Source organism: Vespa mandarinia, chromosome 9, assembly GCF_050613455.1.
Source record: "Vespa mandarinia isolate Hongniang chromosome 9, ASM5061345v1, whole genome shotgun sequence".
In the NCBI taxonomy this organism is placed as follows: Eukaryota; Metazoa; Arthropoda; class Insecta; order Hymenoptera; family Vespidae; genus Vespa; species Vespa mandarinia.
The window spans coordinates 524,735-541,092 of NC_140818.1; the positions used below are offsets into that span (position 1 = coordinate 524,735).

At 27.4% G+C, this 16,358-nt stretch overlaps 6 protein-coding genes and 1 long non-coding RNA gene across 8 annotated transcripts; 2 read left to right on the forward strand and 5 right to left on the reverse strand.

Moving 5' to 3' along the window:
• Window positions 1-48: 48 nt before the first annotated feature.
• ref(2)P (refractory to sigma P) lies at window positions 49-2,174 on the forward strand. The gene is made up of 3 exons (XM_035877067.2): window positions 49-398; window positions 524-1,581; window positions 1,710-2,174. Exons 1-3 carry the CDS (start codon window positions 230-232, stop codon window positions 1,944-1,946), a joined length of 1,464 nt encoding a protein of 487 aa, XP_035732960.1. The 5' UTR covers window positions 49-229; the 3' UTR covers window positions 1,947-2,174.
• Window positions 2,175-2,238: 64 nt separating this feature from the next.
• mRpS29 (mitochondrial ribosomal protein S29) lies at window positions 2,239-4,578 on the reverse strand. Its single transcript, XM_035877068.2, has 6 exons — window positions 3,959-4,578; window positions 3,513-3,851; window positions 3,329-3,421; window positions 3,101-3,237; window positions 2,694-3,041; window positions 2,239-2,552 (listed from the first exon to the last, which is right to left on the reverse strand). Exons 1-6 carry the CDS (start codon window positions 3,972-3,974, stop codon window positions 2,316-2,318), a joined length of 1,170 nt encoding a protein of 389 aa, XP_035732961.1. The 5' UTR covers window positions 3,975-4,578; the 3' UTR covers window positions 2,239-2,315.
• Window positions 4,579-4,678: 100 nt separating this feature from the next.
• LOC118446419 (uncharacterized) lies at window positions 4,679-9,853 on the forward strand. The gene is made up of 3 exons (XR_004839589.2): window positions 4,679-4,818; window positions 7,857-8,527; window positions 9,353-9,853. It is a non-coding gene; the product is annotated as an uncharacterized LOC118446419 (long non-coding RNA).
• LOC118446418 (ciliary microtubule associated protein 1B) lies at window positions 9,094-10,275 on the reverse strand. Its single transcript, XM_035877069.2, has 4 exons — window positions 10,095-10,275; window positions 9,819-10,013; window positions 9,562-9,715; window positions 9,094-9,495 (listed from the first exon to the last, which is right to left on the reverse strand). Exons 1-4 carry the CDS (start codon window positions 10,183-10,185, stop codon window positions 9,246-9,248), a joined length of 690 nt encoding a protein of 229 aa, XP_035732962.1. The 5' UTR covers window positions 10,186-10,275; the 3' UTR covers window positions 9,094-9,245.
• A 106-nt stretch (window positions 10,276-10,381) lies between these two features.
• LOC118446424 (ciliary microtubule associated protein 1A) lies at window positions 10,382-11,519 on the reverse strand. Its single transcript, XM_035877076.2, has 4 exons — window positions 11,474-11,519; window positions 11,171-11,383; window positions 10,867-11,071; window positions 10,382-10,769 (listed from the first exon to the last, which is right to left on the reverse strand). Exons 1-4 carry the CDS (start codon window positions 11,517-11,519, stop codon window positions 10,511-10,513), a joined length of 723 nt encoding a protein of 240 aa, XP_035732969.1. The 3' UTR covers window positions 10,382-10,510.
• Window positions 11,473-12,762, reverse strand: LOC146872734 (uncharacterized protein C9orf85 homolog). 2 transcript variants are annotated; one of them, XM_085659543.1, is made up of 3 exons: window positions 12,143-12,762; window positions 11,984-12,070; window positions 11,473-11,522 (listed from the first exon to the last, which is right to left on the reverse strand). In XM_085659543.1, the coding sequence occupies exons 1-3, from the start codon at window positions 12,567-12,569 to the stop codon at window positions 11,500-11,502; spliced, it is 537 nt and encodes a 178-aa protein (XP_085515669.1). In that variant the 5' UTR covers window positions 12,570-12,762; the 3' UTR covers window positions 11,473-11,499. The 2 variants fall into 2 exon arrangements, with proteins under 2 accessions (XP_085515669.1, XP_035732970.2); XM_035877077.2 differs by having other exon boundaries at window positions 11,854-12,070.
• A 1,197-nt stretch (window positions 12,763-13,959) lies between these two features.
• LOC118446427 (histone H2B) lies at window positions 13,960-14,482 on the reverse strand. The gene has a single exon (XM_035877079.2). The coding sequence runs from the start codon at window positions 14,398-14,400 to the stop codon at window positions 14,041-14,043; it is 360 nt and encodes a 119-aa protein (XP_035732972.1). The 5' UTR covers window positions 14,401-14,482; the 3' UTR covers window positions 13,960-14,040.
• Between the last annotated feature and the right edge of the window lie 1,876 nt (window positions 14,483-16,358).

Consider the following 16,358-nt stretch of genomic DNA (forward strand, 5'->3'; position numbering starts at 1 on the left):
CAGGCGCCGTTAACGCTGACGTGAATCAATATCCCACTTCGACTATAAAAGAATCATCAAAAGAATTCCAGGGACATATTGCGTCTTAATCGTGATCGTGATTTTACGTTGTCATTTTACAAGATTTTACGTTAAATATATATATATATATATATTTGATCGAAAAAACATTTCTTTGGATCTCTATCTGTGATTTATTCAAATTTAAACGATAATTTCTTATTACAAAATGGAACATTTCAAAGCATATTTGATAATTCAAGGATCCTCGAAGGAAGAAGAGATTCGAAGATTTACAATTGAATCTGAAGCTGTAACAAATTATGTGTACTTGAGAGAAAAATTACAAACGGTTTTTCCAAATTTACAGGGGAAAATATTTACAATCACCTGGAAAGGTAAATATCTAAAAATTTTAAATGATTGACTATTCATTAATTTATAATATATATTATATTAATGTTTATCACTTTCTTGATTTTATATAAATTTTTAAGGAAATTTTAATTGTTAAATATTCCAGATGCCGAAAATGATCAGATAGCAATATCAACTGATGAAGAGTTACTTATTGCTTTAACTGAATCCCCAAGACTTGGTGCTCGTAAATTATACATTACACAACATGTAGACCATGAGAAAAATGTTTATGTTCAACCAGAAGAAATTGCAGGAGTGCTTCATCACAATATCATATGCGATGGTTGCAACAAGAACGTTAAAGGTTTTCGATATAAATGTATTGAATGTCCAGATTATGATTTATGTTTTGATTGTGAATCAAAAGGAGTGCATCCTGAGCATTGCATGATTCGTATAGCAGTACCATTGCAATGGACATCACGGTATGGTAGACGCTTGGCTCATCATATGAAAAAATTTATTAGAAAAAGTGTTACATATAATACAAGAGCAGAGGATAGTAGAGAATGTCCAACTATGAATGAGAAACATTGCAGAAGATCTAGACCAAATTGCGATAATTCTTCATGGGTGGATACTTTTGCAGATTATTTTAATGATTGGACCTATAATGCAGGTGAGTGTCCTATAAAGAATAATATTCAAAAACCGCCAGAAACGGCGACTGAAGCCATACCTTCGCCTAATGAACCATTACCTAAAGAAGCTAAAAAAGAAGCAAAACCCCATATCGATCTGTTAAAGATGGTAGAAGACAATATTGCTCAATTTTTGAATCCTCTTGGAATTGACATCAGTATGAAAGTTAAAAATAATGAAAAATCTGATATGTCGCAAAAAAATGCTCCTACTAAACAAGCTGAATCAAAAGTATCATCAACTACAAATGAAAATGCTTCTGCAAAGTTTTCTGGAGAAGGCAGGAAATTGACAGAAGAACAAAATATTAATATTCCTGCTTCTAATGTTGAAACCTTAGCTAGTAAAAATGATTCACCTTCTGAAAAATCTGATAAATCCTCAGATGACGAAGATTGGACTATGGTGAATAAAGACGAACGATCTTCTGCTGCTGCTGCTGCTGCTGCTACTACTTCTGTTATTGATCAAACTTTGTCTTATCCTTCTCAACCTACTAACGAAAATGTGCCAAACAAGGTAATGTTTATGCACTTTTGATACAGGAAAATATATATATCCATATATAAAATAATAAAAATTTTTTATGGAAAAATATATTATAATCAAAATATATTAAATAAGCTATATAAAACTTTTATATTTAGGTTATTACTCCATCAGCACCTACAAAAGAAGAGTCAAATGGAAATTTATATCCACAATTACCAAAATCAATTCAACAACAAATTATATATCATCGAAATCCAAAGATTCAAAATGCAGTTGAAATTATGATGACTATGGGATTTTCTAATGAAGGTGGTTGGCTTACTCAACTATTAGAAATCAAGGATGGTGATATTGGAAAAGTTTTGGATATGCTGTCACCCGTACGCGAATGATACAATCTATTTTGACTATATCTTATAAAAAACTTAAGGGGAATCTTATATAAAAATAAAGTTATATATCTTTGAATATTATAGTAACATTCCAACTTTAATAATCTATAATTCTATATACTTTTCTTTAGTATACATATTAATGTAGAAATGTAATATTTCTAGATTTTTTTGTTCCAAAATTTTTAGATTATAATGTAATAATCAATAAAGTAGTGCAGTGTTTAATTGTTCTCTATTTCTTTACATTTTATCCAAAATTAAAAAAGAGAAATTTATACATATGTATATAAATACATTTAATTACTCCAGAAAGGTTTTATTATATTGAAACGAACAAATTCTTTGTTTACTTTATTTAAAATATTTTTATAAGGATTTACAAATTTGCCTTATTTCGAGTGGATGACCAATAGTCAATGCCCATATTTCTGCTAATCCATCTGCATTAATATCCCTAATCCATTTTCGCTCCTTGTAATATTCCATTAAAGATTCAAATTCAGCTTTATTGTAATTTTCTATTAAAATAGGTATAAAAGGATCTAAACATTCAAAGCCATCTTTACCAAGCAAGTATCTAGGATGGTCAGATTCTCTTTTATCCTAAAGGCAATTATGATAATACAATCGTTATCAATGTTACAAGCAAAGGCACATTACAGACATAGAATTGTTTTATAAATAGAAATATAGTTTGTAAATAGAAATTCAAATTTTAAATTTGATTTTATTCCATATTATTACCTTGCATGCTTTAGCATCTAATGTTAAAACGGCAGCTCCATTGCACCAATCAGCTTTTATAAAATTTAGAAATGATAAAGTTAATGATATTTGTCGAGGGTTAACCCATACTTTAGCATCATTGCGTATTCCAGTCTGATCTGACCAAAATGCATTATAACCATCTACAGCTGCTAAAACTTTACATTTTCCTGCAATGCTAGCTTCTTTTAATTCCATCAATAATGCATCTATTACGCTGGATGCATATCTTACTCTATTTATACCAAACTCTATCATTTCTAACAATGAAGTACCATTAGATGCTTTCTCTCTTATATTCCATTGATAATCTCTCGATATTTTAAGCTATAACACGACTTTTATTATTATAAAATTTCTGTAAATGAACATTTGTAAATACTTACATCAAGTTTTGATAAAAGATCATTATTCTGACTTTTAAAATATAATAACCATTTGCCTGCATCAATTGGTAAGTCTATGATATCTGGACTTTTATACGAATTCGCGATTTCTTTTGGGAATCGAAACCAAATGTTAGCTAAAATTTATAAAACATATGTCATTTAATAGATATAAAATAATATAAACAATATAAAACGTGAAATAGTTATTATGATAACTTTACATACGAGAAGGCACATGTACTATTATCATCTGCTTTATAAAAGCATAATGTAATATATGCATTAATGTCATTGATTTTCCTGTACCAAATTTTCCATCTATATGTACGGTTAAAGAAATGTCATCATTTATATATATATATATTTTAGATAGAATACTTTCTAAAGTAAAAAATTAATGAAAGGATACATAATACATATTTGTTTATAGGTCTATTATAATCTGCTTGTTCAAGATATGATATTACTTCTAAGGCAGGATTTCTAACTAATATAGAACATTCATTGAAAGCAGTAGAAAGAGTTAGAAAATTTTTTGGAATTCCAATATTTTGATAAAGTGTCTTGACTATATGGCTTTGTATCGTATATATTCTATTCAAATGTTGTTCATTATGATTTACCGGATTTGATTCTATTGTACGAAAACTCTGAAATTGTTCATCTACTATATCCTTTGGAAATACATTCACCAAAGTACTATATTGTTTTTGCCATCTTAACCGATACGAATATTGTAATAATAATCCTAAAAATGTCTTAAATATTATAATCCATATATATGACATAACCAATAAAATTTACATAAACAATCATTAGAATATTAAGATTATTCTGAATAAAAACAAAACTCACGAGATGTTAATGACATATTTCCAATATTCTATTTAAAGAATATACAATTGTTTAATATATCGACAAATATGTTCAAGTTTTCATACTAAAATTAATACTATAACATATTTTTCTCTTTTACAGCAAAATAATCATAAGTTATATATTAAGAAGAATATTCTCAGTGATATAAGATTGATAGTGAGATATAACCAAAAATTATTTTATGGCATATGACTATCAACGCCATCTCGTGCTTCATAGATCGATATATAAACTTGACTTCAAATTTGAAATTTACTGATACTTATAGACATTTTTATTATTCATTTTATTATTCAATTAATGATGAATATATCTGAGATGATAAATGATAATAAATGAAAATCAGTTAGAATATATAAAAATAATAAAAAAATAAATTTTTCAGAGTCTTTCTCTAACTAATTATATTAGAATTCTATCTAATCTACAATATTCATCTATGAAAGTATGATTAACAAAATAAAATGTAAATAATTTAATAGTTAATCAGAATTAGTTTGAAAACACCATTGAAACACCTTGAAATATGCAGCCATTCGTCCGGTAGAACTTCCGTCATATAATTTAGATTTAGATATTGATATATTGCAAGCACTGTCTATCGAACCAAGTTTGAAAGTTGCTGCATGTAGAGACCTATAGGCTAACTATTCTAAAATCCGCATCTGCGAACATACACGTAAGTGTTAGAATAATGGTAACTACGTTATTAAAATCCGAGGTGATATGAGCTAATCAAGAATTCTGGTTTCCAACGCTATCTGGAGGAGAGTCAATCCACGCTTACGGTTAACAGGACTGCGTAACATCGGTAGCTACATATACTCTACTACAAGGTAACACCGTTCATGTATCTCAAATTTCATACAATACAACGAAACCCATGGTAAGACTTTTAATCGCGGCCGGACATCCACGCTAGTATTAGAAAAATGGTGACTCTACTCTATAATCTGCATTCGCGAGGTATTCTAATCGAATTTTCGAACAAATAAAACGTAAGTCCTCGGTAGAACTTTTAATCGCACTCGCGAACATCCACGCCTGTGCTCGCCAATACGCGTATGAGTGTTCTCTCTATTCTTCCTGTATTCTAACGTAAAAATCAATGATAAATCTATCCCTTGATAATCTTTGATGATTGATCCTTCGATGATGTCTGGAAAAGAAGAAGAGAAAGAGAAAAAATATGAGATAGAAAAAAGAGTTGGAGAAAGAAAATAAAAGAAAGCCAGAGAAAGAAAAGAAAAAAGCTGGAACGTGCATGCACGTGACAACGATAAAACGAAGAACAAGAGGTGGACATATTGAATATTACTCCACCTGACCAAAATCAGTATACCAAAATCGAGCTTGATTTTCCTTACTGAAAGAAGGATAACTTCTTAAGATCTTTCCCAAGCGTCCCACCTGATGATTCTTTTCTGTAATAGTCCTTTTCTGTAATAGTACTTTTTTGTGATGGTCTTTTTCTGTAATAATCCTCTTCTGTAATAGTATTTTTCCTCGATGATACAGTCTGAAAAAAGAGGAGAAAGAGGAGATAGAAAAAAAATAATAAGAGATAAAATTTAGTAGGAAAGAAAAGAAAAGAAGAAGAGAAAAAGAAGTGGACATTTCGAAGATCATTCCATCAAGCAAAACCAGAATAAAAATTGAATGAAATTGAGCTTGATATTCCTTGCTGAAAGGAGACTCAAGGTTCCATCCCAAAGATCCCACACATGGATCCCACCTGAGATTTATAAATAATAATTAATAAGAGTTGATAAAAATAAATAGAAAAAATGGCGAGCATAAGTGGGATAAAAAAATTTGCTGTGCGTTTCTTTAAGAAATTATTTTAGAATTCTAGTATATCCAATTCATTTATCTTTTCAAGTATGATTAGCAATGTAAACTGTAAGTTTAATGTATTAACTTTATTTTAACATGAATTAGATTGAAAAGATATTTTTAAAATATGAAACCATTCATTCGGTAGTACTTATATACTACAAGATTTCGATAAATCGCAAATACTAAAAATCTAGGTCTCACCACGTGAACCTATATCTGAAAACCCATTTATTGCCTTTAGTACAAAAATTTAAACCGATGTGTATTTAATGCGGTCAATTTTAAATCGATAGTATATATATATGATTTTGTTGAATGTTATTAAAAATGTTGTAGTGTTTAAATATAAGTTAATTATATATAGTTCATGTACTTCAGACATTGTTCAAATGTTAGTAAAATGTTAGTTTATATTTATTGAAAGATTAAATTTAATTTCTTTTATATTTAATGTGTCTTACAATCTTTATATCGTTGCTAAGAATATTCTATTGTTTAAATATTGATTAGTTACACTTCATACATTATTTAAATGTTACTAAAATAATTTTATAAGCCCTAATTTAATGACTCCAATATAACTTAATAATATAGAAAAGAAAAGAAACAAGGAAAGAAAGTATATATATATATATATATATATATATATATATATATATATAAATTATTAAAGTATATATATATGAAAAACAAAATTCTGTATTTAATTTAATTTAAATTTAAAAGAGAAAAAGAAAATAAGAAATTTTCAATCCTAATCTAAACAAATATTCTTTTCCCGTAACGCGTGGCGAAATGAGAACTTGGCATATATCTTGGTGTGTTCGCTTCAGCTCCATGTGCACCTTTATTCAGGGCAGATTTAATGATCTCCACTGAAAAGAAGTAAAAAATTTGTGACTTCAACGTGAAATTTGATTTTATTAGAATAAAATTTTGAATTTTATTTAACATTAGAAAAGAATAAATGAAAAATCTATGACTCGATTTTAATATAGAACTTTAAAAAAAAAGGTAATTAATTAATGACTCAACTTTGATAATAAAAATATATAAAATATAAAATAATCATATTCGCGTACACGTGGCAATATGAGACCGGAGGCGGAATGTTATGTCGACTCAGTTTCTTAAGTCTATACCCCTACACCCATCATCATAAGAGCATTGAGTGACAAAATGATGATATTAAAATATGATTAAGAGCCATTCTTGAAAGATTCCGAGGACTTTCGAAAATAACTCAATAGCCTAATATTTGCCCTTTCGAGTCACAGTATGTGAAGGCTTCTTCAGCATATAGACTCTTCTTTGCTTTGTGCTCTAACCGCTACTATAGAGCAATCGATAACTACCGTTAATGCCAAAGAATTAAAATCATCCCTTATTCTAAAACTTGGAAGAAAACTGATAAATCTAACGCAACTCTAACGCAACCCTGAAAAAAAAGCGTGAAAGCATAGGAAGAGAAACGAGAATTAGTATATTAATTGTTGAAAATCCTATGCTAAAAATTGATTAATTTATTCTAGGGTCTACGAACTGTGATTCTATAAGTCTCTTCGTCTTTTATCAATGACTCTACTTTCCTCTTTCAAAAGCAATGACTCTATCGAGACTTTTTTTTTATTAACAAAATTGGTTAAATATTTGATTAATTTAACTTCAAAAATATAATAAAGAATCTTTGGACACTCCTTCTTACAAGCGATTACTGTAATTATTAGAAAACAAATCATATAATTTTGCTTATAATCCAGAGACTATCCATCGCAAATGTTTTTTTTCTCATTCCTTATTAGAACCTGAATAACGATTCTTTGCAATTTTCGAGAGAAAAAAATATTTAATAATGCATTAAAATATTCAAAATTTGAAATAATTATAATTAACGCATTTAAACAAGAAGACCTTATCCTAATTTAATAAATAAATCAAAATATAAGAAACCGTTCACGAATAAATTTCTTAGGAAATTTATTCGTAATCACTTAATGCTCTTCTACTAATTAATTACAACCGATCACTGGTGCAGATTCGGACCTTTCATCTCGACATGATTGAATGATCAGAGGATCTTAAAAATTCACTTACTACTTAAGAAGTTCTGCGATGACTCCAAAATCCTCGTCCGAAATTTAGATTGAAATTGAAGGTGGATGATTCGTAAATGATTGAAAATAAAGTAAGTCGAAGTTGTTAAAAATCCTCTTCAATGATGCATTGATTCTAACCATTACTAAAAGTAACTGCGATAGTTACTTTTTAATAAACGATCATTGAAGTTAATTCGCGAAAATTTACTATCTTTTATAAATACAGTCTGTGCGACTGCTAAAAAAGCAAACTTTGCAAACAAACACTGATTCTAACTATTGCATTGCATCCAGTTGATGCAAAAACACTTGCTGTTTAAATCGCGAAACGTGAACGAATAAACACTGCTTTTACTTGGCGATATGTTTATTTTAGCAATATAAACATTCAATTACATCATTGCTTCGCGCGTAATTGCAATGATATTCTGAAATAAAAAAATAACAGCAAAATTATTAGTATTATTATTATAATAAGAAACTATATAAATTGAAGAAACGTGCGATATAAAAATTTACTTACTTTAAATATAACTTTGATATTTGCAGCAAATGCATCCTAAGAGATTTTCGATGTTTACTCGTCAGAGGACAAAGGAGAACTGATACGGTAATCGTCAAAGTCAATAAAAAAACTGAATATGTTTATATTATACAACATCAACTACACTGAGATTAAAATTTTAAAGTATAGGAATTTTATATTAAAATTATTTTTAATTTTACGCGCATTTCCGTCATTTTAATATTTAAACGAATGTACTCTTGTTCAAATATTACATTATTGTATTTCATGTAGATTAAAAACTTTAAAAATTATCGGAAGAGTATCAATAGTATGAATTTATAAGTTATCACGTTTAATAATAAAGAGTTTCTATAATCACGAGTCGGTATACAAAAAAAACTAACTTGGTAATTGTCAAAGTTAATTAAAAGACCGAATATGTTTATATTACACAAGACCAGCTATTTTACATGATTATGCTTACAAAATTCTTCCAATATTATGTTTTAAAATATGTTTATTATTATTTACAAGTTAATGTTCTTAGACAATTTTGAAAGTATTTGTAGTTTATTGTTAGTTCTTAATATAATATAATATAATATAATAATTAATTAATTAAATTAATATAATATAATATAATATAATATAAGTTTAATTAAAATTCTTTACTTTTTTATTATACATACGAAATCTAATGGTGATATTATTTACTAAAATTATTTACTTTATTGATGATAGTTCATATGAACGGCAGTTTTCTATTAGAAAAAAATAATCGGAACAGTTTCTAAAAGTCTTGGATCGATAAATTTTTCGTTTAACATTTGTCATCACACTCGACTATGTACGGTGGTGCACAAACACTATGCTTCATTCCAAAAGAAAACTTTGGTGATAGATCTAATAATTTGGGATCATATTTAGGTCCTGGACTCTTACAGATATCTTTATCGGGATGAAGAAAACCTAAACTAAACATTGGTGATCTTGGTTTAATCACATCCAATGTATACATGCCAGAAGGTCCTGGTCCACCAATACATTTGAGATCAGGAAGACGTATTCCTCTATAAAAATAAAATAATATAGAATCAATGATTAATAAGACAAAAATAAATATATTAAAGTCTTACATGGTAAAGCTTGGTCCAGGAAAGATGCTCTTTATGTCATAAGGTCCAGGTGATGCACAATCACTTCTGTATTTGGTACGCCATCCTAGAGAAAACATAGGACCGCTTGGGGGACTTGGTATAAAATATTTCGGACCAGGTCCACAAGTTTTATCTATAATACCAAAATAAAGAATTTTATTATAATATCATAACATAATATATATTTTTATACTTTTTATAAGTAATGAAATTCAAATATCTATGAGATTAATTACCTGTGGTTTTTAACAAGAATCCATGAGTAAAACCTTTTAGTTTTTCTTCTGGAAGCATATATTTTGGTCCAGGACTTTTACATGTGTCTTCAGGCATACGTCTTATACCAAACGTGTATGCCGGATTTCGATACTTCGAAATACAATGATCTTCGTGACCAACGAGCGTTTTCAATTTGTATTTTGGTCCTGGAGCTTTTCAATCATAAAATTAGCAATCATTATGTATGTCCTTCGAAATAGAAATAAAATATTATCTTTAAATTGAATCCTTACAGGGTATCCCGCAAATCGCTGCATTCGTAATTTTCTTAGATTCTATTGTATCACCACTGATATTAGCGGTTTTGGCTACCTTAGGAGGCATTGTAATTAAATTCTTATAAATTTAGATATCTGACAAGAAATTTTGTATTTATAAAACATAAAAAATATTGTAATTTTTATCTCAATTCCATTTTGGTTAAACGAGAAAAAAAACAATTGATAGTTCGATACAACGTATCAATTTTTATATATATATATGTATATATGTGTATAATCATTGAAAATATATATGTACACATAATTAAATAGACGTATATATATATCTGATTGAAGACCACATTTATTAAATAAGATATTGAGATATATAAAGTTATTATACAATTTTTACAAAAACTTGATAATGAAACACATCCATATTTTTCCAATCAATCTTCATCTAAACTCGTAATGGGATTTCCTGCACATATACTATGTCTAACGCCAAAGGAATATTTTGGGGCACGTCTTCCAATATTATACGTAGGATTATAACGTGGACCTGGACTAATATATCCTTCAGAAAGATCATGACGCCATTTAAGACTATATGCTGGATTGCGTTTCTTTATAACATTTTGATTAAGATCCGCATAAGCTGCTGGACCCGGACCTAAAGACTCTAATGGTGGTTCATAATAGGCACCGCTGAAAAATAAAAAATATTGTATAAATGAGTAATACATATTAATTACTGAATTTAATTTAATAAATTATTATTAAATTAATAATAAAATTTACACACATGGTATAAGCAGCTTGTGTTCTCATATCTGGTATTTTAGGGCCTATACATGTTGGTATTGTGTAAGCATTTGGCCCAGGCCCTTCAATAATTTGTAATGGTTGACCTTTTGATTTTATGGTATATGCAGGAGCTCTACGATTATGATTCATTGGGAGACATTGTTCAGGCGCATATGCACCAGGTCCTGGTCCTAAACTCAAAACTAAAAAATAATATAGATAGTCATAGAATTTAATGTTTTATATAATCTTATGGTTACAAAACACGTATATTTGCAAAATAATAAAATTCATATTTTTACTTGTATCAGGATATTTAATAGCTATTGTGTATGCTGGTGGTTTATCTAATCCAAATTTTGTTAATTTATTGATGTTATAGCGTGGACCAGGACCAACGGTTTTGTCACTTAATCCTACACGAAACCGTATACTATACGCTGGACCCCTATGTTTAGATGGATCATGTCCAACATATCCAACTAATGGAGGTAATTTATAAACTGGTCCAGGTCCTAAGTTAAAATTTTCATTTTAATTATATCGGTATAATAAAAAATATTATGAGGTTAATGTTATAATGTATAAATATTTCCCTTATATACCTTTGGTTAGACAATCAACTTTTGGTTTATTTTCTACGTCTTCCATTTTCTAAATTAAAAAACAGTTTAAACAAAGTAAAATGATATAAAACTCATAAAAGTTCTCAAAAATGAAAGTAAAAAATTTATATATAAAGATACATTATAATAAATCATATAAGGACTATAATGAATCTAGTATAGATTTAATATATAACTACATTCACAGCAATTATTGTCATTTATCAATCAGTTATTACACAACTGTGTTGTAAAAAGAATGTAGTATTCTAATTATGTAATGAATAATGACACATTAATAAAATACAAATGAAACATATTAATTTGGAGTATAACAATTTATGATCAAAAAAGATATATTTCGCATAGAAAATATTTACATAATAGAGTCTGAATCATTTTCTGAATCATCACTAAAATCATTATTAAAATCATCTTTTCCTTCCTTAATTACTAAAGCTTTCAGTTCCTCTAATATATTTTCTTTATTTAAAGATAATTTTTCTGTACTCTTTCCGTTCTCTTCGTCAGCATCACTTTCTTCCAAGTCTCCTTTCTCATCACTATTACTTTCAGGATTAGATTTTTTTGAGTTACCTAAATAAAAAATATATATAATATAATCATACGTATAATCTCTAAATATTGAAATATATATTTAATAATTACGATTCATATATCTTATAAATGTTCTACGTTTCCTTTCTGGTAACTTTTTTAACAATGTCTGTAATTCTGCATCTAATTTAATACTTTCTTCTCTACTCGGTTTACCCTCAATTATTTCACGCTTTTCACCACATTTAGGACAAACTTGATGATTTTTTGCACAAGACAGGCACATGATGTGATAAGCATGCTTTACAGTTTTCTGTTCGCACTTAGTGCATTTAGCTGGTGCTTTAAGAGGTTTATATTTCTTGTATTTGATCTTCCACTCGATTATTTTTTTACATCTTTCACACACATTGGTTACCTCGATATTATTAATAAACTTTATTTTATGAGAAGTATCATGTAAATCATTCTTGAAGGCAGTTTGATTTTTGTATTTTTGAGGCCTGGATCGATTTGCATTTCCCTTCTGACAACTCATATTTGTGCCGTTATTAATTTATTTGCGAAATATCTATATATATACTATTTTATAATGCATATTATTTTATAATAACAAAATATTTACTTTGTATACTGTGTGTATTATGAATTATTTGAAATAAAATACTGAATAAATTAATGTTCGTGATTAATTCATTATTTAATGATAAAACTTCGAATAATTTATATATATATATATAAATGCACATATATATATATATATAAATACACATATATATATATATAAATACACATATATATATATACATATATGTATATAGATGTGTATATATACCCACTTATTGAATGAAAATAACGTATATAAATAAATATATAAAAAATCACGATAATATCATATGTTTGATATTAGAACAAAGTTCCACCGCTAGATGGTAAGTAGATCGAATATACTTCAGGGCCGTAACTATGTAATCGTCAGCCAAATTTAAAAAAAAATATGAACATACAAAAAGGAAGGCTTGTTCATCTGAAATACTGTCTTTAAGAAAATAAAATAACTTCTTTTTTATTTTCTTATATATACATACATATATATATATATTTATATATAAATCAAATATTACGTACAGTAAAAATATAATATAAAGTTTGATATGCTATCAATTCAGTGTAATATTATAGTAATGTTAAACATATTATTTATATCTCACGTATTCAATGTTAATATGACACAATGATTTTGATAAAAAAAAAATACTTTGTTGACTACATTGCTATTTTTTTTTCCTTTTTCGTTCGCTATACTTATTCTACGTTTATTGTTTCCATATAATAATAACATAAATCATGACCTTTAAATATGAGATTTTATTTTTTTCAGGCATATATATATACACACAGATTGATTTCAAGTAAAACTGAAATCTATTAATAAATTGATTGATTTAATAAGAACTAAAATTAGGAAAATATTTTATAAAGATGTACATACATACGTTTTATGTATAAATCGTAATATTTTCTTTTATCGTTCTTCGCTGGCTTTCGAAGAGTTCGAAAAGTTCTTAAAAAGAGTTCTTAAAAGAAGTTTCTTCTACAAAAAAAGAATGAATTTTATGATTTCGAAGTAGTTGATCGAACATATATCTCTTAGATACCTTTTAAATATCCGTTGATCAGCGCTCTATCCTCTCCTGGCGACTTTTTCCAAACAATTACTTTGTTTCGTACGAATATATTAACATATTGGATATTGAAAAATTATTTATATAATTTTAATTATTATATTTACATTTCTTTAATACAATAAAATGAGAAAAATAATATACCAAATATATAAATTTTATTCTGTTATGAAATGAGTATAATTAATATTAAACGAGTACATAGCTAAGAGAAATTGTTAACGTATTAAATTTTTGTTGGCCCTTAAAAGGGCCATTTTTATTTGTTTTTGTAAATCTTTTTCTTTCTCTTTTTTTTTTTTTTTTCGTAAATTAAATGTTGTATTATGTAGTACTGGTATATTTGGTAACAGCTTTTGTTCCTTCACTAACAGCATGCTTGGCAAGTTCGCCAGGAATTAATAAACGTACAGCGGTTTGAATTTCTCGAGAGCTAATCGTAGCTCTTTTGTTGTGAATTGCCAATCGTGATGATTCAGCAGCTAATCTTTCAAATATATCAGTTACGAAACTGTTCATTATGCTCATGGCTCTACTAGAAATTCCAGTATCTGGATGTACTTGTTTTAATACTTTGTAAATATATATTGCGTAACTTTCCTTCCTTTTTCGTTTTCTTTTCTGATCAGTTTTCCTTACACTTTTTGGACTTTTCACTGCTTTAGACTTGATTTTTAAAGGCATTTTGAATAATACTTCGTACGGAACTTACAAATGATTGACAAATTATAACACAGAGATACTGATAATAATCGCCTTTGACGGTTCGTCAAATCTTGAGTACTACGGGCTCAGTAGACGAGTATATAAGAGATAGAGGACCAATCACCGTGGATCAGAGAAATTCTCGTAAACTATTGGTTTATGGTTGCAACAATTATGGACATATAAAATTTCAAATTGTGGTGGCTTCTTAATTAACTTTAGAAAAGTAATTCCCATAAATACAGTACATCTATTGATAAATAGACCTTATCTATAAGTATAGTGAATAGATAAGATGATTCGGACGTATGTTTCCTTATCTACTCACTTGATTTATAAAAAAAAAGGAAACACGAAAGAAAGAATCTATAAGAATGTATATAAGTTCTAAAATCTAACTTATGGTTTCTTTTATTTTCTTTATCAGCCTAAAATAAGTAGGCTTATTCAGGCTATTTATAAAAAAAAGTGCTTTCATATTGTAAGAAAAGAAAATAATAAAGGAAAAGAACATGAGATAGAAAGTTGAAGAAAAAAAAAATAAAATAAATGTTTATTAGTACTATCTTAAGTTATTCAAGTTTTTAATACAAGTCATTATTTTTTAATCGTTATTTGCTATAATATTGAATGATTGATTACGTTTATTCCTTTAAAATTTGTATCATAAAAATTTTTAATTCTTTTGCTTTATTTTTTATATCTCTTACAATTCCTTGGGACAATACAAAAGATATCTGGTACAGTCTTTTCCTTAGAAAGATACAAAGTTTATGGTAATTATGAGATTGTCTGGGAAATGAAAAATGTATCTTTTACTTTTACATAGAAAACCGAAAGAATTTTTTAATCAAACCAATATATAGCAGATGTCTGAAACGTAGCAAAGAAGGCAAAGCAAAAGGAAAGGTAAAGTTACATTCTACAATAAGCAATTCTTCAATTTTCTGTTAGTCATATTAATAGGCTTTCATAAAAAAAGATTGAATTTATGTCGAACAAATTAGTGTTCAGTTATCGGATTTACTTGAAATCTTTTATGGAATATCTCACGACGGAAGTGTTGAAATTAGCAGGAAATATTATTTGAGATAAAAAAAGAACTAGAACTATCTCGTTACATCTGCAACTTACCATTCACAAAAATAAGAAATTGAACAAATCAATATTTTGTGTTACAATTGTTTAGAGAGGTGAACTTAAATATTATAAAGTATCAAGGAATATCAATAATCGATAAGAGAAAGTTTACCTGTTACAGCAATGCTATATAATAATTTTTACAAAGAAATAAACTCACCCATGTTTACGTTTACGATTATGGTTGGTTAAAATTCAAATTTTATCACTTTTGTTTGAAACATGTTACGAAATCAAGTTATTAATTAGTAGTAAGATATTTTTGTTTTGTTTATATTTAATAAATAGTAATATACAATGTATATAAGGAACTGAGAAAACATATCTTATTTTATAATGGTATTTTATAATGGTAATTAAATAAATTATATTAAAGTATTGGATTTAAATTCAATTATTTTATTGCTATAGGATTTTGTCATAATTAAGGTTAGGTTTACGTTCAATTCATTTCTTTGTTTTGTAATGACCATCTCTATATACATGTATTTATTATTCTGATACTTATCTTTTGAGTTCTTCTTGAATTTGAATTTTATAAAATTCATTATAATTATAGAATTTTAAATTAACAATAAATAAAGGCAAACATTTATTAATATTTTGCAAAATTTGTCGATTCCTATATTTTTTTTTATAATATTTAAATAACGATTATATTTATTTTATATAGCTTCATTCTTGCATTATCGACGTTCTTTTAATTCTAATCTCTTTTACATCCTAAAATTTTTACTTCTATGTAAAGATATCAATTTGGCGGGAAACGATTACGTCTGTCACGTATTACATAAATA

Bases quoted from the DNA above. Each gene is read 5' to 3' on its own strand.
- LOC118446424 (XM_035877076.2), bottom strand. From the start codon at position 11,519: ATGGAAGACGTAGAAAATAAACCAAAAGTTGATTGTCTAACCAAAG. The intron at 11,384-11,473 runs GTATATAAGGGA...ATTTTAACTTAG, and splicing joins AGTTGATTGTCTAACCAAAG to GACCTGGACCAGTTTATAAA. The intron at 10,770-10,866 runs GTGTGTAAATTT...TTTATTTTTCAG, and splicing joins ACACAAGCTGCTTATACCAT to CGGTGCCTATTATGAACCAC.
- LOC118446427 (XM_035877079.2), bottom strand. From the start codon at position 14,400: ATGCCTTTAAAAATCAAGTCTAAAGCAGTGAAAAGTCCAAAAAGTGTA.
- LOC118446418 (XM_035877069.2), bottom strand. From the start codon at position 10,185: ATGCCTCCTAAGGTAGCCAAAACCGCTAATATCAGTGGTGATACAATA. The intron at 10,014-10,094 runs GTAAGGATTCAA...ATGATTGAAAAG, and splicing joins AGCGATTTGCGGGATACCCT to CTCCAGGACCAAAATACAAA. The intron at 9,496-9,561 runs GTAAGACTTTAA...TTATTTTTATAG, and splicing joins CCTGGACCAAGCTTTACCAT to AGGAATACGTCTTCCTGATC.
- LOC146872734 (XM_035877077.2), bottom strand. From the start codon at position 12,569: ATGAGTTGTCAGAAGGGAAATGCAAATCGATCCAGGCCTCAAAAATAC. The intron at 12,071-12,142 runs GTAATTATTAAA...TTTTTTATTTAG, and splicing joins ATTTATAAGATATATGAATC to GTAACTCAAAAAAATCTAAT.
- mRpS29 (XM_035877068.2), bottom strand. The intron at 3,042-3,100 runs GTAAGTATTTAC...GTCGTGTTATAG, and splicing joins ATCTTTTATCAAAACTTGAT to CTTAAAATATCGAGAGATTA. The intron at 2,553-2,693 runs GTAATAATATGG...AATTGCCTTTAG, and splicing joins TAGATGCTAAAGCATGCAAG to GATAAAAGAGAATCTGACCA.